Source organism: Electrophorus electricus, chromosome 4 (genome assembly GCF_041902795.1).
Source record: "Electrophorus electricus isolate QZ-2024a chromosome 4, ASM4190279v1, whole genome shotgun sequence".
NCBI lineage: Eukaryota > Metazoa > Chordata > Actinopteri > Gymnotiformes > Gymnotidae > Electrophorus > Electrophorus electricus.
In genome coordinates this window covers 9,659,495-9,683,070 of record NC_137500.1, presented here as the reverse complement: position 1 = coordinate 9,683,070, position 23,576 = coordinate 9,659,495, and the positions used below count along the sequence as shown (strand labels likewise).

The 23,576-nt window shown below is 37.3% G+C and overlaps 2 protein-coding genes across 12 annotated transcripts in view; both read left to right on the top strand.

Annotated features, from left to right (window-relative positions):
- Nucleotides 1–1,464: 1,464 nt before the first annotated feature.
- slc6a13 (solute carrier family 6 member 13) lies at nt 1,465–14,407 on the top strand. 4 transcript variants are annotated; one of them, XM_027020099.3, is made up of 17 exons: nt 1,465–1,633; nt 3,385–3,515; nt 3,999–4,089; nt 4,187–4,387; nt 5,463–5,597; nt 5,718–5,858; nt 6,019–6,106; nt 6,548–6,680; nt 7,003–7,137; nt 8,594–8,697; nt 8,919–9,043; nt 9,430–9,542; nt 10,934–11,071; nt 11,233–11,335; nt 12,010–12,110; nt 12,329–12,499; nt 12,585–14,407. In XM_027020099.3, the coding sequence occupies exons 3-17, from the start codon at nt 4,077–4,079 to the stop codon at nt 12,747–12,749; spliced, it is 1,866 nt and encodes a 621-aa protein (XP_026875900.3). In that variant the 5' UTR covers nt 1,465–1,633; nt 3,385–3,515; nt 3,999–4,076; the 3' UTR covers nt 12,750–14,407. The 4 variants fall into 4 exon arrangements, with proteins under 4 accessions (XP_026875900.3, XP_026875899.3, XP_026875902.3 ...); XM_027020098.3 differs by lacking the exon at nt 3,999–4,089; XM_027020101.3 differs by lacking the exons at nt 3,385–3,515; nt 3,999–4,089 and adding an exon at nt 2,707–2,754 and having other exon boundaries at nt 1,466–1,633.
- A 534-nt stretch (nt 14,408–14,941) lies between these two features.
- Nucleotides 14,942–23,576, top strand: part of mon2 (MON2 homolog, regulator of endosome-to-Golgi trafficking) — a 30,242-nt gene continuing 21,607 nt past the window's right edge. For 7 of the 8 annotated variants that reach the window (XM_027020095.3, XM_027020094.3, XM_027020091.3 and 4 more), the window contains exon 1: nt 14,942–15,415. In XM_027020095.3, the coding sequence (XP_026875896.2) occupies nt 15,308–15,415 (108 nt within the window). In that variant the 5' untranslated portion in view covers nt 14,942–15,307. The remainder of the gene's footprint in view (nt 15,416–23,576) is intronic. The other variant, XM_081712256.1, reaches the window with a different exon arrangement.

Here is a 23,576-nt window from a genome sequence, read left to right as displayed (position 1 = left end):
TCATAATTAACAGCATGCTTGGTATGGCTAAGGCTGCATGATTTTAATAAGGGGAGACAGAGCATCCTCTTGCTGACCCATGACCCATGCCACTAAAGTGAGGAATGTCCTGAAACTGCAAGGATCTTAGAGGAAAACCTATCATTTCCTGTGCGGCCTTCAAAAAAATCACACATGATAACAGTTACTTGAAACATTGCCATTAGGCTACTTAGGACAAATGAAATGGAATGTGACTGCTGTAAAAGCTTCACTAGTGAACACAGCAATCCCTCGAATGCTGATGCAGAAAACTGTAAACCATTAATTTTATGTAAACAGCATGTAGCATTATGTAACATTTTATGTAAAGATGTAAACCTGTAACATGTTATGTAAACATGTTATGCAAACAAGTAGCAATGCTACATGCAGAGATAAATGGAGAGTGAAGCCTCATAGTATATTCAGTTTAGTCATAATACTGACCTGATTCAGTCTCTCTGTCTCTCAGAGTAGTATATACATTTTACATTCAGAACAAAGTTCAATTCAAAGTGTGTATGTTGAAGTTAATAGGAGGAGCTTTCTCAATACGTATTTATGGGGTTGTGATTGATTTTATGATTATAACATGCAAATAGTAATAGTTTCTTAAGATTTTGCAATGTATGGAAACTTGCAAGCACATCAGTACATGCCAGAGCTCTAGTAGTGGTGTAACGAAACTGAAATTTGTTACCACAAAACTGCACATTCAAATCTCTTCATGATATTCTATAAAGCAGGACTCAAGAACGCTGAAATTAAATTTATTTAATTGTATCTCTGAAGAATTGTAATGAAAAGACAATGACAAAATTTTTTTCAAAGTAAATGTAACAATTCCTTGACTTTTCTGTCAAAAAGGTTCTACAGTAAAACTGCAGTGATTAATTGTGTATCAGGTTTCACCTAGGTGAAGCCCTAAATTGCTCTTTCTGAGAATAATAAAATAAACTCCCCCAATTTGGACTGCTTAAATTCATCTGGGAAACTGCTCTAAAATGGAGCACCCAAATGAAAGGAATTGGCCAGTAGACAAAAGCTAAAACAATGCAATGATGAATCAAGGAATGCTCATAAGGTCTTAAAATACCAGTCCCAGGGTAAAAAGTAAAACTTATTTATTGAACTGTTTGTTTGTTTGTTTGTTTGTTTGTTTGTTTGTTTGTTTATATGCAGTGCAGCAGGCTATTGAACTTTCTTCCAGTGCTTTTGTGCAGCATCTATGAGGGCTCTAGCCTTATAGCAGTGTGTTTAAGTCAGTTCAGTCAGTGTGGTCTGGCCATGGTGGTCTTCTGACCCATTGCCATATTTCCTTTCCTCAGCCTACTTCCTCACTAAAGACAGACACTTAGTGGGCAGAATGGGAGAGTAAAGAGTTATGTAATCTCTCAGTCGTTCTCAGAGACGGCAAAGGCCTCCAGTGTGCTGGTTCATGAATGAGGGAGACAGAAATTGGGGGAGGAGTGGCTAATGCTTCATTGAGGGCTGAATGGTAAGGCTTAAGCAGGATCCCTCCTGTGCCTTCAATCACATTAAACAGTCCAACCTTTATATTTACTGGTCACATTTCTAAGCTGTGGACTGCATTGCACAATTCCAATGACAGGTGAGTGTTGCCAAAGGAACTTTTTTTTGTCACTATCATGCTAGCTGCATGCTTGGAAATCAGTCATTTTAGGAAGATTATGGTGATGAACCTATAAGACAAGTGCATGTAACTCAATCTAGAGCCTTTTTTTGTTAGTCACAAGAGCAGAAAACATTTTTTTACACCTTTTTGACACCAGCAAATTAAATAACTCATGCTTTATTATTATATACATAGGATGTACTTGTGTAATTTACTGCAACCATTTATTAATCTTTAAATTGAGTTTTGTGATATACGGAAGTATCAGTCTATGCTCTGGACTATGACTTTAAAATGTTCAAAAGAATCTACTCTTTTTCTTATGCACTCATACTGTTTAGATGGTTGCTTGCTAGTGCCATTACAGTACAATTATTAAACACAGATCTATTGGCCAAGGCATTTTGGAAAGTATAACAATTTTAATTATTCAGCACTTTAGTTGGCGACTGCTGACTAAAATGTATTGACACTGGTCAGTGATTTCATTGCTACTGGTGGAAAATTACTCCTCTCCTACACCAAAAAGAAAGGAATGTATTTCACAAGTATGAACCTGTCACAATATGAGGAATTCTAGTTGTTGAAGGTTTTTCACATAGTACTTTCTTTCATACAGTACAGTTTGCCAAACAGAATTTGGGATCATCTCTAAAATGCTTTTAATAATGAATGATGTTAATTACTAATTTAGAAAAATAAATTTGAGGTGTGGCTTATTATTTTATTGATATATGAATTATTGACAACAGTATTTTAATATATAAACATTTTTTAGAAAAAAATTAACAGTCTTTATGACCTGTTCTGGTCTTTGAATGTAAACAGTCCTCTGAGCCCTGACTTTATTTTGATAACCTGTAAAGATAACCTGTAAAGTTAATGTGAAGTTGAATTATGTACAGTTTTATTACTTAGTTTTACTTTGCTTGTACCAAATTTCAGTTTAAGATAATTATTCAGATTTTATTTATTATTATTATTATAGAATTATTATTTCTACTAAATACCTTAATCTAATAATTCTTATGTCCAATAAATATAACCAGCAGCTACCTCCTGAAATGACAGCACCCTGAGGTACTTATGAGGGACAGGTAAGTCCCACCTGAGTCCCTCCTAATGAACAACACGCATTTCTTGAACTTGTTTTTCTATGCCATTTTGGCAGGCCCCTGCGCCTGTGAAATCCAAGGTAAACTGTGATCAAACTCTTTGGCACTCAGGTCTTTCCTCAAACACAAAGGCTTCCATAGGACAGGCCTTTTCTGCTCAATGCCAGCACTTCATTCTCACAAGCTCCTTGTTAGGGTGAGAGTGGATTTTTACACCCCTTGCCAGCTTTTTCAGTACTCAGTTGCAGTGGATAGAGGGCGAGTTGGTGCTGGCAATCATCCACGGCTCTGCATAAGACAGAGAGAGAGAGAGAGAGAGAGAGAGAGAGAGAGAGAGAGAGAGAGAGAGAGAGAGAGAGAAATAGAGAACACATTCTCAAGGCTTCTGGCACTTCGTTTGTTGTTTGAAACCTCAAGCATGTCAAGGAAACAGTCATCTCTGTCACCCCTGGGGAGAGAGCTGGGGTTCTGGAATGCACTTCTCCCAGACCCTGAAGCACAGGGCGTTTAGTGCATGAGGCCTTGGAGCAATCTCCAGTGCTGTAGTCTGGTCATTCATTTGTCTGATTCAGTCTCCATAGGGGATTTTTTTTGTCTCTTCTCTTTGGCTAGGCCAGTGCTGTGCAGGCCACGAGTGGTGTGGAAAGCTCACGGCCATTAATGTGAGCTGAGAGGAGTGAACACAGTCAGAAAGCATTCTATGTGTTGGACAGAGAGAGCTCTTTCAGTCACAGAGATGCCAGGTCAGGACCACTTCTCCAATGCTGTTGTAATATAATTATACTATGGGTATATAAATATATAAGGATTGCTATGATTCATGTTCCTAGAGGACAGATGAATGTTAAGGGCACAATGTATGCCAAAGAAAATTTAGAATGAGAGACTTCAATGCAATTTATATTTGTGGGCTTGGGCACTTAGGATACTTCAATAAAATCAGACATATTAGGACATGAAACAACAAATAAGAAAACTGTCCACACACACACACACACACACACACATGCACACACACGCACACACACACACACACACATACACACACACACACACACACACATACACACACACACGCACACACACGTTCACCCACAAAACTGAAATAAAAATCCACTTTTATTTGGACCTATTTAAAACTCATAGTAGTGAAATCTAAAAATAATAATAAAATAATGATTTAATTGAATCTTAATAATTTAAACCATTGCAAACTCTCTGTGAAGTCACCTTAGTGTATAGCATTCCCATTGAACCTGTGGACCGAGTGCTGATAAAGACTCAAAGCTCTCCAATATCTTTCCATGCCACAAAAAGGTTTGTGATTCATGTGCAAATAAGCAAAGTTTTTGATTTTATTCCACTGACCTGCCTTTTGATCTTTTTATTGTCACTTTCATTTAATATTCTGCAGGAGAAAAGGGCATGACAGGTAAAATGGATCCCTCTAATGGTCTGAATCGCCCAATGGACATCGTGCCCAACACTGAGGAGAAGATGAAGGACAGAGGCCAGTGGAGCAACAAGTTGGAGTTTGTGCTGTCTGTAGCAGGAGAAATCATTGGACTGGGCAATGTGTGGCGCTTCCCATACCTCTGCTATAAAAATGGAGGAGGTAGGCATGAGTCAGTCCATCTGGTAGAGTATACCAGACTTCATAGTGCTGGTTTCTCCTTAACTGGTATTTGTGTTTATATAAATAAAGACAAGACAAGAATAATGCTGTGATCCATACATTACAACGTGTTCTGTTTGCTGAATCAATCATGTGCAAGAACAAGCTTATGCTCTTTTTTAGAGTAAAATACTGTTGCTTGTAAATTTAAAATCAAACAGATGTTGCAAGCTTTATGTTGCACCTCTCTTTGTTGAAAGAATGGTATCTAGTAAAGTAAAAAAAAAAAGTCCAACAGTGATTTTTAATGAATGCCATTCTTTAACGTTGCTAATTTTAAGGATGCTTAAGGATGCACAACAGGATGCTTTGCTTCATTTTTCAGCTTTGTACCCCCTCCTTTACCTGAAACAGTAAACATCATTTATTATTCATCTAGAACTTGCACAAGCCTTTTGATTGGATTTTTAGAAAATGGAAACTAGATGAATACTTGCTATTAGTTTAACAGTCCTTATGTAGACTTTTTTTTCTGCTTGTTATATCTATGTTTAGTATAATTTGATTACTCAGACATATGTAGTGTAAAGGTTCTAAATACACAAATCTTTTTGGTAGGCGTCATGACACATCTGTTTGATAATTGAGTTTTCTTATTGAGTTTTCTTACTCAATTACTCAGAACTTTTATTCTATTAAGATGAGTATCCCTTCACAGGCACTGCAGTATTTGAAACTTGACTGACAGTTTTTGTCCATGAGTTGTTTTTGCATTTGCCAGGTGTCTGAGAAATTGGCCTCTTGATCTGCCTGCTGGGGTCTTCAGGTTCATGGAGTCACAGATGGTGTTTAATGAGTCAGTGGTGTCTGTCCATGGAAGACAGACATGTTGGAGATTTGAGAAAGAATGAGTTCCAGATAACTAACAAAATATTAGTTGAAGTGAAGCTGTTCACAGGATTCTGGGTCTCCCCTTCCCCCCCCCAAAAAAAATAAATAAAAATAAACCCCTCTTTTTATGTTCATTTCTTTGATTCTCTGTGTTTCTTTACACTTTTCTGTATCTACAACACAGGTGCCTTCTTTATCCCTTACTTAATCTTTCTCGCCACTTGTGGAATTCCCGTGTTCTTCTTGGAGACAGCACTGGGTCAGTACACCAGTGAGGGAGGAGTCACCTGTTGGAGGAAAATCAGCCCACTGTTCGAAGGTTAGCAAACCACCTGGGGAAGCACTAGAGAGTGCAGTGGTCTGCCACAAAACACTTTTTCAGAGTTTCAGAATAAAAATTATACCACATAGCCTTTTTAAAACTTTTTTTTTCCTACAGGTATTGGATATGCCACCCAAGTAATAGTGGCTTTGCTGAATATATATTACATAATAGTCTTGGCATGGGGCATCTTTTATCTGTCCTTCTCCTTCTCCTGGAACCTACCATGGTCCTCCTGCAACAACACCTGGAACACTGGTGTGCTGATTTATAAGTGATTTGGCAATTCATTATCATTAATTTGAATATCATACTTGTTCACTCTGCACCAGGTAGTGTCAAATCATATAAATGAAGATGGCTACTTCTTGAATATATCACATTCTCCACACTGATGTTAACATTAAATGTTTTTTAGATGCTTGCATGGAATTTCAGAGAAGGAATGAATCTATAGACCAAAGTTATCTAGACAATGCAACTTCCCCAGTCATTGAATTTTGGGAGTAAGTATTTTAGTATGTTTAAAGTATTTCTCCTTCTCAGCCTCAGACTTGCATAACACACAGCACATTTCTAGAACACTTTGTGCTTTTATAGCTGTATAGAAGTATGAATGCATTCCCAATAATGTCTTTAGAGCTACTCTTCAGTCTGGTGTTTGAATAAACTGAACTGTTTGTTCAACTTTGCTTAACTAGTGTTATAAATTCTCCATTCTGCCTCCTTGATGGTAGATATGCTGCAGTATTATCAGTAGAACCCTAAGCCTATAATTGCATTGCCTGAGGCACTTTAAAAGGCTAATTCCCAGATCCCGCCACTCTCAGCTTTTTCCAATAATAGCCCTGAGCGCTGAGGTCCCTATCTCACCAGCACCCCAACTCCCATCTTCGCCTCCCCTCTGCCTGTTCCCCCCTGCTCTTGTCTCTGCTGTGCATGTTCAGGCGGAGAGTCCTGCGCATCTCCTCAGGTATTGATGACATTGGAAAGCTGCACTGGGACATGGCCCTCTGTCTGCTTCTTGCCTGGATCATGTGCTACTTCTGTATCTGGAAGGGTGTTAAGTCCACTGGCAAGGTAAGTTCAGGCTAGAAGGTGGAAGAATGAACAACTGATGTGAAAACAAATGATGGAATCTAAATTTTAAAAAAGTATCCCTATAAGTATCAGAAAGCATTCACAAGTCTCAGACTAAATGTTGCAAACAAAAGATTTATTGTCCCACATGCATATTGTTAACTACATACAGTATATCTCTGGATTTGTCCTGTGAGGCTTGAATACTCTTTGCAATACCTTTAGCTGAATATTATCTTATGACTTTAAAGATCATTATACTGCATATCTGTATGTAGAATTTGTTGCATTTTACATCATGATTCCCTGTAACCCCCCCCAGGTTGTTTATTTTACGGCGACCTTTCCCTATGTAATGCTGCTGATTCTGCTAATCAGAGGGATCACCCTGCCAGGGGCCTCTAGAGGGATCCAGTTCTATCTCTACCCTGACCTGGGACGCCTGGTGGACCCACAGGTAGCAGGCTTCCCTCAGACAATGTGTGATTTTAAATGTTTTCTCCTTTAAATATATCATAAAAGAGCACTGGATTCCTATAAAGTCATAAACTTGTTGTCATAAAGTTGTCAAAATGCGCAATGGCCCTTTGCAGAAGTACACCAGTCACCTCTATTGGATAATGTACTGTGGATTTCTAAATCTAGAATTGTATTTCTTCTGTGGTTAGAGTAGAGTGAGTAGAGAGAGAGAGTAGATTTTTTTCACTGCTACACAGGAGGAAATCAACCAGGTGTTTATGTCCTGGAGCTTGGCAGTCAGCATGAAAACACTTTTTGTTTCATGTCTTAGTAGTGTCCAGCTGTGCACTTTGACCTATGCTCCAGTCTCCCCATCTGTGGCTGAAAGAGGACTCCCCCACAGAGAGGAAAACAGTGAAGAGTTCAACAGAACCAAAAGGACAAACCAATTTAGTATTTACATCTCCTCTACTTAAATATTTTTTTTGTAGCCAGAATGCTGTTTATATTCAGTAAAACGGTTCATTATGATTATATTTTTTCAAAATATTAAGACATATTTTGACATGTCACTGATGGTTTTATTAGGGAAAGAGGCAATGACACAGATTATCAGATTGGGAACATAACTGTAAAAAATACTATATCTTAGGATCATAACCACTTTTCCTAGAAATAGAAAGTGTTTTGTAGCTCAGTTTGGAATGGTAGCTTCAGGATGGAAAGGTTGCATACTTCAAGAGAAGTGGGGCAACATGCTACTTATTTATTGTAATGGTTAGGGAAGGGTCACCGTATTTGCACCTGTGTTATAAATCTGTGTTGTAAATCCTTAGGCAATTCACTGATAACTGTAAATCCTTGTTGAAGAATATTTTCATTTGTCATCTGTTGTGACAAATTAGGAGACCAGTGTTTGCTCATATTGTTGGTGTTGCCTAATCTGGGTTCACATGAAAGCCACAAGCTAAAAATATTTTAATAATTATTTCCACCTGAATATTTTGCTTTAAGTATTGACTTACACAACACAAACATTATTAATTAGTAAAATAACATACATACAAATATATGTTTGGTACAGTATATTAGCATCATACACAAGTAACTGATCTTCCAGTAGTATTCCAATGATCTTTTAAATTGGAAAAATGCCATTATTATGATATGGAGGGCTATCCTGAATGATATTCAAAGGAGTGCTTAATTCTCAATTATTTGGAAGCTCATTCCAAAGTGCTTCCTTATACAACTAAGTATTCACTAATGCAGCATTAACGTTGTTAAGTATAATAAAAGAGAGTGAATATATTTGACTGGCCCATTGTGTTAGCATGCCATACCAGCAAATATGGTATTACAGAGATTGTTCTAATACTGTGATGTTGCTATCCTGAATGATATTCAAAAGAGCATGGAATTTCCTGCAATTGTATTCCTCTGCTCTTTTCCAGGTATGGATGGATGCAGGGACCCAGATCTTCTTTTCTTATGCCATCTGTCTGGGCTGCCTCACAGCACTGGGCAGCTACAACAAATATAACAACAACTGTTACAGGTGAGGTTGCAGAAACCATGGTGCAATTCAATGGAGCATAATAAATGACATGATTTACAGATCTACTTTAATGAGATCTTACATTCTCTATGCATCTAGAAGGATATTGCAGTAGACTAGGACTGAATCTGAGTTGTAGAAGATAAGCACATAATGCATGTTTTGTGTAAATATAACTGGAAAAAGAGGAAATGTTCTTAACACACTTTTTTGGCCCCCAGAGATTGCTTGGCTTTGTGCTTCCTGAACAGTGGTACAAGTTTTGTAGCTGGATTTGCTATTTTCTCTATCCTGGGATTTATGTCATTTGAGCAGAATGTCCCTATTTCAGAAGTGGCAGAGTCAGGTGGGTGCTGTCTCATAACTGGATCGTTTCTGTTGGGCCCTGTAGCTGTAATATGGAGCAAGCACTCTGTCATGTATTTGAAATGATGATCAAATGGATTTTCATTTTCTGTCATTGTTTACATGAAGTTACAAAACAGATAACATTGAATCAAAATATGAACACAATACCCCAATCAAACAACATGTAGAGCTTGTAAAATGGTGTCTTATAAATGTATCCATCCTTATATCTTTTCAGTGTCATGTTTATAACGCATAACTCATACAGTGATATAAGATGGGCTGTACTGTGGTAATATTGTGGTAGTTATTGCTGTGTGACAGTAGAGGGATGTGGTGATGTGGAGGTGTGGCTGGTGCAGTGACGGAGGATATGTGTTCCAGGTCCTGGACTTGCTTTCATTGCGTACCCACGTGCGGTCTCCATGATGCCGTTCTCACCTCTGTGGGCCTGCTTCTTCTTCATTATGATCGTGCTGCTTGGTCTGGACAGTCAGGCAAGTCCCTCTCATATAGTGAGATGCTAAATATAAGACACAACTCAAAACCAGAAAATATACTGTTATGTTTCTGAGCTGTAGAAATAACAAAGGAATTTTAAAGCATTCTTGAATTTATCAGGAGAGTAGGGATTAACCAACATAGCTAACAGAGAATTCTATTCTAAGATGTAATAAGGAGAACTTTGTTTATGATTTGTGAGCAGATGACAGTGTGAGACAGTGTGAGGCATGCACGCCAAGTTTGGAAGCCTGGGAGTTCAGGAGTTTCCATTGTTTTGGAAGAGTTATCTCTATGTTACGTCACCCCCTAATGATGATAGTAGCAGTCAGATTTAATAAGAAAGTACAGTTGTTTGGCCATTTGCCTTTTTAAAAAAAATCTTGCTTTTTGGAAAACTGTAAATTAGCTCAAAATCTAAGTGTATGAAGCTTAATGGTCTATATGGAAGTCTGTGTCTCATAATAATAATAATAATAATAATAATAATAATAATAATAATAATAACAATAATAATAATAATAACCTGATACAGCAGGTGAAACAAGGGGCTAACAACACCAAGGCCATGGGTTCAATTTCCAAGGGAGCACTACATACTGTCATACTGATAAATATGTAAGTAAGATAAATATGCTCTCTTTAAGAGCATCTGCCACATGATGTAAATAATGTAATAATGTAAATGATGTAAGTAATAAAATTAGTAATAATCTAAACTAGTATATAGCACTTTGTGAATGGAAACCTACAGAGTGAATAGATAAATATGTCAAACATGCCAGAGGCTCACTGTCTGCTAATATCCCAATACGCTAAGGCCTGGCAATCATTGACTAGCCTTTGGTGCCATCTGCAGGACAAAATGTTCTCCTAAATATTTTTGAAAGTTGGTTGGTGTCCAAACCTGTTCCTGGAGATCTGTAGCGCTACAAAGTTTAGTTCTAAGCATAGATGTAGTTATGGGGGTGGGCACATAATTCCTGCTCACACTACTCATATGAGGTGCTAGGTTGGGTGATATGAGCAGTGTTCCCCCATCCCGAAACCTACACCATTTTTTTCTAACCCTAATTTAACACAGCTGGTGCTGGTGTACATTTGGTCCTGAAAATCAGAGATGGAACAAATCTTTTCAGGGTGGTAGAGCTCCAGGATCAGGGTCAGGTAACCATAATTTAATGAGTTATCTTTGTGTCTATTGGTTTGGAAGCTTATGAGCATATCCCTTTGTTTGATACATGATGCTATTTTCAATCCACTGTAATGGATACGGTGCTCCATTGCATTAATATTTCATATTACCATTCTCTGCACACTATTTACTAAAAGAGTATTTATCCATTTATTTGATGCGTAATGGCCTGCTTGCTATCTCCCTGTTTAGTTTGTGTGTGTGGAGAGCCTGGTGACAGCAGTCGTTGACATGTACCCCTCAGTATTCCGTCGTAAAAACCGCAGAGAACTCCTCATCCTTGCTGTTGCCATCTTCTCCTTCCTCATGGGCCTAATTATGCTGACAGAGGTAGGGCACTGAAAATAAGATTGCTTCTGTATGTAAATCTCTAATGAATGAACACACTGACACCAAAAAGCACAACAATTTATTACCCTGTTTATTACCTTAATCATTGGTTGTATTGTAGCCTGGGTATTAGTTAACGCTGACCTCTCCCTCTTATGTAGGGTGGAATGTATGTCTTTCAACTTTTTGACTATTATGCAGCCAGTGGGATGTGCCTGCTTTTTGTTGCCATTTTTGAGACCATTTGCATTGCCTGGATTTATGGTAAATATCACAATAGAGTTTTCTAACAAATAATTTCTTACATCTTATTTTTAATTCTTAGTTCAGCTAAAGCTGTTGTGCGATTTTTCCATTCTTGGTAATGTCTGCCAGATTTAACCACCATAGGAGTCCATCCCCTCTATTCAGCCCTTTGGCATTTATTCAGACCTGTCACCAAGTCCTCTTTCTCCAAAGACATGAACATTTAGTGCTTATCCTGCCTTTCCATGTGTTGCATTCATACACAGAATAATTGACAGGTAGACAGGCCTGCCTGCTTTTAGAGTAGCTTCCAGATAGGTTAATACAGCTGAACCATGTTGACAATTTTTATGGATGATTACAGATCCCAGAAAATGAGTTCATGATATTTGTCAGGATGTAAAGAGTTTGTAGTTTAAAAAATCCAATATTATTTAAACAGTTTAGTGTCAAAACAACTGTCTAAGTCAATCCAAGCAAAAAAGCCTATATCTTGTTAGTTCTACATTATCTTTGAGTGAGTTTAACTTGTATATGCTGCAAACATCTAATACATCAAAATCAGATGATTGAAGTCCAAGTAAAAAGGCTTGTACCTATTTAAATGCAAATATCTTGATTTACATCTAACCCATGTATCAGATTTTTTCCTCAATGTATGGCTTAAATATTACTACTGTTCCCTTGATCAGGTGTGGATCGTTTTTATGACAACATTGAGGATATGATTGGCTATCGGCCTGGGCCTTACATTAAATACTGCTGGTTATTTTTGACCCCAGCCACCTGTTTTGTAAGTCATGGTTTAATCTTATTCCAAGGTTTTGTTGTGTTTTAATCCCAAAGTTAATCTATGTAGTGAAAGAAGTATACAATTTGTCTAATTGTACATTTTTATAATATGTTATAAAGCTAAATTAAATCTGATCATAAATACATAATCTCAAATTTTACTATGGTTTACTATAGCTTCACTTCACTAATGTTTCACAATTATATTTGTCCCTGTAGGGAACGTTTGCCTTCTCTCTGATAAAGTATACTCCATTGAAATACAACAATGAGTATGTGTACCCATGGTGGGGCTATACCCTGGGCTGGCTGCTGGCTTTGTCCTCCATGGTCTGTATCCCTCTGTGGGTCATCTATAAGATGGGCACTGCCAAAGGAACTCTCAGAGAGGTGAAGCTCCCTCCACCACCAAACACAACCATAACCTGCATTGTGGCAAATCCATAATTCATTTCTTTGTTTTCATCACCCTCAGAGATTCTATGAGCTTACCACACCTTCCCCAGACCTCCCCAAAACTAGACGTCAGCAAGAGAAGCTGCAGGTGGTCTTTGCAGCTGATGAGGACAGCCCTCACCAGAGAGGAGCTCCCACCAAGGATGGATACTTCCCTGTCCATGAGAAGGAATCTCACTGCTGAATCCCATAATGTTTCTGATTGCATAAAGGTGGCCTTTGGAAACCTTATAATGATACCTCACACTGTTAATGGCAGCCAAATAGCACCGAAACAGAGATGCTTTTTCAGCTTCCTTTGACTCTTAGAAAAAGCTCTGCCCCCTCTGTAGGCGCCTTTTTGATTTCACATCAGTCTTCTGTGTAAGACACATAGGCCAACTTTTATCTAATTGGTTATGCTAGCCAGAAATCATAATGTGTTTTTCCCTTTAAATATTTTTCTCATAACTACCTACATAAAAGTAATATTGCTTTGCAATATGGCAAACACAGACACTAATCTTTATTTTAACAAAAAAAAATTATCTAGGCCTCTCATATTAATTTATAAAAATATTATACAAATGGTCTAAGGAGAATTTGTTGGTACTTGGTTTTCCCCTGAGACTAACCTGGGCAGACAATGAAAAAAATTTAGAATCCTGGTTAAAATATTTTCTTATTTCAACATAATCATGACACATTTGGGCATTTCTAACACATAGGATTGATTGTTTTGATGACTTTTTAAATATATAATTCCCCACAACCTCAATATTATTTTGACTGGATGTTATACAAATACCTGATTATTTTGCCTGGAGAGATGGATGCTGGAACTCTCTGGTGAAGTGACTGCAGTGAACTGCTTTCTAAGGAAGCAAATTTATATTTTGGTTTTAGCATGCATATGTGACTTTATTTCATAGTTAATGTCACAAAATAAAGCCCTATACACAGCAGTGGAGCTTTGTAGTAGAAAGCAGTTTCCAGTTCTGTAAGTGAAAAGGACAGCACAAAGCAAGAAAGGATTCACATCATTTTCATGGAAATTAAAAGTTTCCTGAAATAAACAAACAAACAACAACAAATGTAACAAATTTTTGGAGATGTAATTTTTAAAAGTGTATCAGTGTTATATTCTCACAGAGCATGCACTTCAGCCACTAGAATGTTCTATATAAATAATCAACAAAAAAATCACACAATTATTGTGTCAAGGCAGAAATGGAACAATTAGACAATAATCTATCATAATTTAATTTTATCATATGAGCAAAGTTGTACACTAAACCACATTCATTTAGAAAAAGACCGAGATTGAACCACAGACCTAAAAGTTAAAAAGCCTTGAGCAAAGCCCTGGAAAAAAACAAACAAACTGATTTTAGTCTGTCAAAAGGTAAAACACAGCATTAAGTTTTACTGATGAGCATTATTTTATGAACAATCTCAAGTGACCTTATCCCAGACCATGGGTAAATCCAAGATGGAAACCTAGACCAAAACCTTTTCCCTACTGATGCATGCAGTGACAGCCATTTGATTCATTACTTTTAAATCACATAACTTGCATATAAATCAGTAACTCTGTACTGTAGTTCAGCATTTTCTGTTGTGATTGTGATTTGTAGCATTTTTTATTGATTAAAACCTTATATATATATATATATATATATATATATATATATATATATATATATATATATATATATATATATATATATATAATCCACTATACCACTATACTGTATATAATATGTACAGAGCGATTAAGTTTTATTTTTAAACATTGTACGTATTTTATTCTTTGTTGTAGAGGTCTACCATAAGTAGACCAATTAAATCCATTTGATCTGATTGCTTGTCTTGACAAGTTATTCTAATATTGTTTGAAGACAGTGAACCAAGAACTTTTGCAGTTGAATCTAACTTACTTCTTTCATTTCTATTCTAATGTAAATGTTAATTAAGCTCCACCTAAAGCAGAAGTATAATATTTGGAATAACAAACATACAGAAAACGAGAACTGCATTAAGAGTAAGTAAGAGTATTTGTTTTTCTGGCCACTACTGAGCTGTACATTAACAATGTAGGTTATCTTCACAGACATGTAATAAACATCTTCACAGACATGCCGTGCACTAACCATCCGAACGGTGGTTTCTCCTCTATAACTATAACAGGATCGTAAGCTAGCTTTTTTTCTTGGTAGCCTACACTCGACAACTGATTATCACATCAGTATTTTTACTACTCTTCAGATGTTTTGCCAATGGCCAACAAAAACTCAGCGCGCAGTATTATTTAGCGTCCATGAGTAGGCGCTACAATCTTCCTCCGGGGAGTCCGGTCACTGTTTACGGAAGTTGATGTGACGTGTCAATATTCACATAGGCATTATGGGATCGCAAGCTCTGGTCTTGCCATGGAGAAATCAGAAACCGTAAAACTTTGGACTGAAATCAGAAAATAAATCACTTGTCTAAGAAACCGAGACAGCTCATGTGCTATAAAGATGATACTGGTGAATATGAAAGTTTTTGAGTAGAGATAAATGTCCGTTTTGGCATCATTACTCAATAGCAGCGAGGGGCACAAGGAGTAAGAAATTGTGTCAATGGACGCTTGTATGGTGCCTCATAGCGTTATCATTTTTTCCAGTGGTGGACAAGAATTAGACCGACGCGTGTTTTAGGATTGCGACTGCATTCGTTTTCATTGCAGCAGTTGAATATTTATTGAAACACGAGGTGAAAATGTCGACCACGAGCCCCGAAGCAGTGAAGAAATTGCTGGAGAACATGCAGACGGATCTCCGGTCTCTGTCTATGGAATGCAAGAAAAAATTTCCTCCAGTGAAAGAGGTACAGCTAGCGCATTAATATAACCAGCTAGCTGATTGTCTTAGGCTGTGTTCTGTAACGAAAGGACGACGAGTGCTTAAGGACGGCTTGCCGTTATTATTCGAGTTGGACGTAACGGCACTGCTAGCAGTTACAGCCTAAGCTAGGTTAGCTAGCTGGCTTGCTACGTAGCTAATTATAAATGTAAGTAGCTGTAGATTCATGTTATCGACGCATTCTGAGGCAAGCTGTTATACACACCAAGAGAGTAAGACCTACAGAATAAAAAAAAAAAACAACTTTGTTTATTAGTGGAAGATTGCTGTCTGTGGAAGAGTAGAGGAAGAGTGCCTTTGAGGCCCGGTGTTGTGTGTTCGGTTCTAGTGGGTTCAAATCAGAAGACGTCGAATAATGCCATGCTCAATTTGTGCAGTTACGTTTAGCTGGTTAGTTTTGTGTTCAGCCTCATGGCTAATAAACCTGCAATAAGTTATCTACTTGAGTAACTCATTGAGGTATGTGTATGTATTGCCTCTAGCATGATCCGTTGACACTTTAGATAAGTGTTACATCACATGTCGCGCCTGTCACTGCAATGTAGTTCTCGTTGGCCTTCAGCTGTTGGGGTGGGTTATATACTATAAGCTCATTGATTATGTCAGTAAGGCTGTCAGAGTCGAACTGTAATGCCTGTATCTGTCGTGCCTGATATACCAAAAATGCTATGATTAGTATAAAATCTGGTGCCTAGAAGAACTTGGTGAACCGCATTGTACTTAACATGTCTAATCAGATGTATTGAGCATTTGTTCCATAGAACACCAATAGTGTGATGATGATTTATGTATGTTAAACTTAAAAATGCCATTTTTGACTTATTTATTTATTTTTGACTTATTTATATATTTTAATTTAGATACAGATTTTTGGCCACAAGACTTGTAACTGGTAGTTTAGAAGTCAACATGAAGGCTGTCCCTCATCATTGACCTTGCTTTTAAATTGTCACAACAACCAAAAGTCACTATATTAAGGAATAATTGTATCAAGGCCCCAAAGCATTCCTTTTTAATGTAGGTAAGGTCTTTCTGAATTCAGTCATAGCAGGTAGAAATTGTTTACATATATGGTCTGATGTTTTTCTCATGATTAGTGTAATATTTTCCCATGTGTATTGTGTCTATTAATAACTAATCAGTTCAACAGTAGACAAGAGAGAGTCCTAAACTTCTACTTCATGGATAATCACTTGTGAAATAATGGTGTCAATTATACCTGCTTAGGTGGTCTAACACTTTGGTTCAGTTTTCAGAATATAGTTGTGGCCATACTAAGATCATTTGTACACTGTCATACTATGATGTCCTTAATTCTATTTAGAAGAATAACATTGCAGCATGACTGACTGAATGGATAGACTGTTTCACAAGCTACAGCAACCACATTGTGTCTCCATCTGGTTTACAACATTGTCCTCAAATGTAGTTTAGTTTGCTTTTTATTTTCCTTTCACTTGCTTAGAAGATGAAGAGTAGGTTTGGTTGCTTGGTTCAGAAGCATTTGAAACTGATGACTCCAAGAATTCTGAGCAGTTAGAGTGAGAATTAAAATGATGCATATTCCCTGGAACTCGGATGTGAAACTTCCTCAGAATGGCCAATACACTGCCCAAAAGCTGGTGTGTATAGCGAATATACAAATAGCTGAGGTTTATACTCCTAAAAGATACTGAATGGGAACACACAAGCTTATTCTATGTCAGTCAGTCTATGAAGGGCTTCATGTTTTGTTACCAAATTGATTCCAGTTTTCCAGTAATTAGTACAGGTATTCTTCTAAGGAACATAGATTTCTGACATTTTGAAGTGAGCTGTAAACTCTGTGGCCATCCTCTTTTTCTCAAAAAATAAGCAAGCTAATTAGATTAGTAGATATACTGTGTGCTGTTTGAATTCAAATTATGTGGATTTGTAAATGTTCTACAAAAAACTCTGCATAACATGCCATATGAATCGGCATGAAAAGTTTTTTGGGGAGTAGAGTGAGGTTGTGAGCCCTAGCTTTAGACTGAGACCATGACAAGGAATGTGTACTTTTACTGTATATTTACCCAAAATCTATACATGTATGTATTTTATGTAGGCCTCAGTGCTTCAGTAAGTTTCTTCAAGGTTAAATTAGGTGTTTCACTCCTTATCTCCAGGATCTGTTAATTCTTTACTGTTGTCGAGAAAATTTGAAAATGTTTGTGAAGATCAGCCACAAGATCCTGTGTTGCAGCAGAACTTTTAGGACTAAGAATCACTTATTGCTTGTTGCTAAGTAACTGGTAGTTCACAAGGTCAGGCATAGTTGACTCCCACTGCTTGCCATTGTTGAAGGTCGGATAAAATAATAAATGATACTGCAACATTATAACTCTGGAAGGTCATGTGAAAAAACAACCTGAAAGGAACAAAAACCTAAGCTGTGCTGTAGTGTTGTAGTGCTCATTTAGATTTATGGCCTTTAAAGTCTTGTTTGTTTGTTATAATAAACCAAATCATAACTTGACAATAGCTAAAAGATCTTTGAAAGTGAACCCACTCCGGGGCTTCTTCAAATTAGTGACTCACTCTGTGCTCTGTTAGTGTGTGTGAGAATGATACTGCTCACTCCTCTAAACACAGTATTGCCTTTCATTTATATTGTGGTGTAAGGTGACAGAAGGCAAAGTTAAAGGCTTTTTCAAGGCATTGTTTGACTGTATTTACAAGTAAGATATTGTGCCTTTTCTGAATTTATAAGTCCCTGTAAGGTAGGGAAAATTGCAGAAAATACATTGTGCACAGGCATATACAATTTCTTAATTTTTCTCACTTTCAGAGCAAAAGAGATGAACCACATATCCACTTTACATTCCTAATATGTTTTGTATATAGCTACCTAAAAATATCCAACACCGCTCCCTGATAGAACCTTTCCACTATTTTAAAGTGTTGGTGTCACTCAAAGTGCAGACCCCATACTAACTGGGGAAAAAAAAATCCAAACCTTTTTTGAACTTTGAATAAAAGCACAGTAGCCCAGAAAATCTGTAAATTATGAAATGTTTGGGATTTTACTCCAGTCCCCCTCACAAGAATAACCCACTTCATCTAATACCATCCTTAATTACTGTTATTGGGGTACCAGTCTTGTTTTCTTTTACTAGAGATTGAGAGAGAGAACTGCCTATCTGCTTTTTGTTTTTTTTTTATTACTGTAGCCAACAATTAGAGAGATGGTTAATCCTATCATTGGTCATGTGGCCTGACTGAGTTAAACCTTGCTACCACACCAGACGTTAGCTTTGATTTACTGATTGGGCTCAAAGGAGGAAAAAAACTGCTTATTTATTATTAAGCATTTTCATGCAATACACATGGTATGTGTAGAACAAAGATGAATTTAATGTTATTAAATACTGGTATATCTTTATAAATAATAATTATTGTATCTTAAGTATTCAGAAATTATGCAGGTAAAAAAGAGACATACATAACATACATATACAGTATACAGGGTGTTTCTTTGATTTCTTTTCTTTTTTTTTTTTAATTGTATTTTTAGGTAACTCATTTTAATTGTTGTGTGTTTATAGACAAAATTGTTTATAGACAAAATTGATCAAACATTCTCTGCTCTAGTCACATTTACTGTGATTTTAACCTTAGCTTTTAATAAAGAACCTGATGCAGGTGGTTTCCTTATTTTCTATGTGACCATTGTAGTCAGACATTACAGAATAGCACTTAAGAACTCCCAGAATTCAAGGGGCAAGTTTCTAACATTAATGATCTCTGTATGGAAATCTAATAGCTAATTAGGTTTTATTTTGTACCTGTTGAGGGGTCTTGGCCTGCTTTGAGGGCCTAACATAGTCTATAACAATCAAGAGTCATAGTTTATATACCCAGAATCCTCTCAGGTTGTCTCTGAAGCCAAAGGACCGCATTCATTGATTTTTTTTTTTTCAATGTTTAAAACACCTGCATTGACTCTTATATAAGGTTACCAAACCAAATAGAAGAAACACCGCTGTCACAAACAGAATACACAAATTAGAGCTAAACTATCCCCCCTCCCCCCCCGCCTCACTCACTCACAAACACACACAGAGCAGCCACAGCAGTCAAAATATCTGTTCCTGTGAATAGCTAAGTGAGTAGGAGATGAACTGATTTACAAAAGGCATAACGTTAAAAATGAAGCATTCTTTTCAACAATTTAAACAAGATTAGTGAATTATTTTTGTTTGTACAATTTTAGGGTGAGGGCAGAAAAAGGTAAATGCAAATGTTTGCAAATGATTATTTTTATCAAGCTCTGAGAGCTTACTTGGCTTGCTGAGGCTATGGCTTCTTCAGTCATTGATGGGAAAGGCCAGGTGATACAAATTTCAAAGCTTTATAAATACTCTAATTCCTCAAACCTCACCCTGTCAGCAGCCATGCGCTCCTTTATGCATCACCCTATCACACAGAAAATTAAAACAAATGATTCCCACAAAGCAGAAGCTGAAAGATTTTGACAGCAGTTTCCTAAGTTTTTAATGTAATAAAAAAAAGTTAACAGGAACGGTGGAGGTCAAGAAGACCAAGTAAACTTTCACAGGATTCAGTGTTTGACTTTTTTTTTTTTTTTTTTTTACTTTCTCAGTCTTGCAAGTGACTTGCCAACAAATCTTTGTATTTTAAAGTGTTATTCACACACACATATTATATATATATATATATATATATATATATATATATATATATATATATATATATATATATATATATATATATATATATATATATATATATATATATATATATATATATATATATATATATATATATATAAAATACACACACACACACTGCATCCGGAAAGTATTCACAACACTTCACTTTTTCCACATTGTTATGCTACAGCCTTATTCCAAAATGGATTACATTCATTTTTTCCCCCTCGAAATTCTACATACAATACCCCATAATGACAAAGTAGAAAATGTTTGTTTGGAATTGTTGCAAATTTATTAAAAAAACCCAAAAAAAACCACATGTACATAAAAGTATTCACAGCCTTTGCTCAATACTTTGTTGAAGCACCTTTGGCAGCAATTACAGCCTCAAGTCTTTTTGAGTATAATGCTACAAGCTTGGCACACCTATTTTTGGACAGTTTCTCCCATTCTTTGCAGATCCTCTCAAGCTCCATCAGGTTGGATGGGGAGCATCGGGGCACAGCCATTTTCAGATCTATCCGGAGATGTTCAATCGGGTTCAAGTCTGGGTTCTGGCTGGGCCACTCAAGAACATTCACAGAGTTGTCCCGAAGCCACTCCTTTGATATCTTAGGGTCCTGTGTGCTTAGGGTCGTTGTCCTGTTGGAAGGTGAACCTTCGCCCCAGTCTGAGGTCCAGAGCGCCCTGGAGCAGGTTTTCTTCAAGGATGTCTCTGTACAATGCTGCATTCATCTATCCCTTGACTCTGACTAGTCTCACAGTTCCTGCTGCCGAAAAACAACCCCACAGCATGATGCTGCCACCACCATGCTTCACTGTAGGGATGGTATTGGCCAGGTGATGAGCGGTGCCTGGTTTCCACCAGACATCACGCTTGGCATTCAGGCCAAAGAGTTCAATCTTTGTTTCATCAGACCAGAGAATCTTGTTTCTCATGGTCTGAGAGTCCTTCAGGTGCCTTTTAGCAAACTCCAGGTGGGCTGTCTTGTGCCTTTTACTGAGGAGTGGCTTCTTTCTGGCCACTCTACCATACAGGCCTGATTGGTGGAGTGCTGCAGAAATGGTTGTCCTTCTGGAAAAATCTCCTCTCTCCACAGAGCAATGTTGAAGCTCTGTCAGAGTGACCCTTGGGTTCTTGGTCACATCCCTGACTAAGGCCCTTCTACCCCGATCACTCAAATTGGCCAGGCAGCCAGCTCTAGGAAGAGTCCTAGTGGTTCCAAACTTCTTCCATTTATGGATGATGGAGGCCAGCGTGCTCATTGGGACCTTCAATGCTGCAGATGTTTTCTGTAACTTTCCCCTGATCTGTGCCTCGATACAATCCTGTCTCGGAGGTCTACAGACAGTTCCTTGGACTTCATGGCTTGGTTTGTGCTTTGACATGTACTGTCAACTATGGGACTTTATATAGACAGGCCTGTGCCTTTCCAAATCATGTCCAATCAACTGGATTTACCACAGGTGGACTCCAGTTAAGTTGTTGAAACAACTGAAGGATCATCAGTGGAAACAGGATGCACCTGAGCTTAATTTTGAGTGTCATGGCAAAGGCTGTGAATACTTATATACATGTGATTTTCTTTGTTTTTATATTTTTAATAAATTTAGAACAATTCCAAACACACATTTTTCACTTTGTCATTAAGTGGTATTGTGTGTTTAATCCATTTTGGAATAAGGCTGTAACAAAATGTGGAAAAAGTGAATACTTTCTGGATGCACTGTATATATTTATATATGTATATGTATGTATATATAACCACACATAAGCTTAATATATTTAGTTAAGGTTATTTATTCTTTCACTTTATTTTCTTTTTGTTGTAAATATGCAAACGTTTCATAGCAAACATCTTTATTTTTAACCCTGTTATATGCTGTTGTGATTAACCTGTACAACTGTTCATCTTTTGTATGCACGTCCAGTGATCCAGACCCACTAGCTTTTCGCTGCTATATGCATTATGACTTGATTTGTCAAGTGAATTCTAAAATTTTTAGTTCAGACAAAAAAGAACCACTTTTATCTGCCTTGTTAGGATATTCCCTACAAACTTTGCAAAACATAGCACGTACAAAGGGGCCAAAACTGACCCACAAGGAAATTAAGCTGTGGTCTCGCTTTGCTTCATATTTTTATCCATGCCATTTTACTGCACATCTTGCTCTGATGTCGTTTGTCAGCAGATATCATTGTTAATATAATTGGTTTGTGTTGTGTTGACGAATGGATTTGCATGATGATGGGTTACATATTCAAATGAATTGAGTTTGTCTTCAGTTACGTTGTTCTGTTAACACATTGTGCCCTCCACCCAAACATGAACTGGCCCTACTAGGCAAGTGGTTTTTCATGCTGCTGTCCTGATGTCATGTTTTACCTGTCCTGGGCATTCCGGCACTTGTTGACCCCTGTTTCAGAGAGAACTGCTCAAATGACTGCTAGAAAGGCCAGTCAGATCCCACATTTAACTGCAAAAGAACATCAAGGACATTTGGCAGTCTTTGGAGTGGAGGTGCTCTGTTATACTGTGTTGTGACATCTGCACAACCTTTATGGAAGAGTCATCAAAAGAAAACCATTTCTGTTTTCTCACCTTGCAAAGGAACATCTAAACAAGCTTGATGCATTTTAGAAGCGAGTCCTTTGGACTGATGACGTTAAAATAATTTTTTTTGGCAGCAGAGAGATGCTTTGAGAAATGGAGCAGAAGCTCATGAAAATAACCCCTTTCTCACCTATTCAGCACGGAGATGGCTCGATCATGCTTTGAGCTTTTGTTGCAGCCAGTGACACAGAACATTTCACTGGTAGAGTGAAGAATTGATTCAATTAAATACCAGCAAATTCTGGAGGCAGACATCACATAAAAAAGATTACTTCTACAGGATCATGAGCCTAAATGCACCTCATTATCCACAATCCATCTTAAGAGGAACAAGCTGAAAGTTTTGCCATGGCCCTCACAGTCTCTTGATCTAAACATTGAAAATCTGTGGGTGGACACTCTTATTAAAAAAAAAAACAGTGCATGCAAGATAACCCAAAGACCTCAAAGAGCTAGAAATCTTGCAAGGAAGAACGGGTGGCAGTCTCCCAAACAAGAATTGAGACTTATCTGGCTACAGAAAAATCGTTAACAAGCTGTGATAATTGCTAAAGGGAGTGTTACTAAATACTGACCATGTAGACTGCCCAAATATTTGCTTTGAGTCCTTTTCCTTTTATTCTGAAACTGTAAAACATGGAATTGAAGTCTTGCTTAATCTTGCTTGAAATGTAAAAGAAATGTCCTATTCATAATCTATATGCTACTCCTTGGTCAGATTATCTGCAGGCATCGTCTCTATTTCCACTGTTATGATGATGACATTTGTTACCACCTCCTGCTTTACTCTCTTGTATCTAAGATCTCAAACAGT

Excerpts from the sequence above, each read along its gene's own strand:
- slc6a13 (XM_027020098.3), top strand. The coding sequence starts at position 3,473 with ATGTGTTGGACAGAGAGAGCTCTTTCAGTCACAGAGATGCCAG. Across the intron at positions 4,388-5,462 it reads CTGCTATAAAAATGGAGGAG|GTGCCTTCTTTATCCCTTAC; the intron begins GTAGGCATGAGT and ends TCTACAACACAG. Across the intron at positions 8,698-8,918 it reads TATAACAACAACTGTTACAG|AGATTGCTTGGCTTTGTGCT; the intron begins GTGAGGTTGCAG and ends TTTGGCCCCCAG.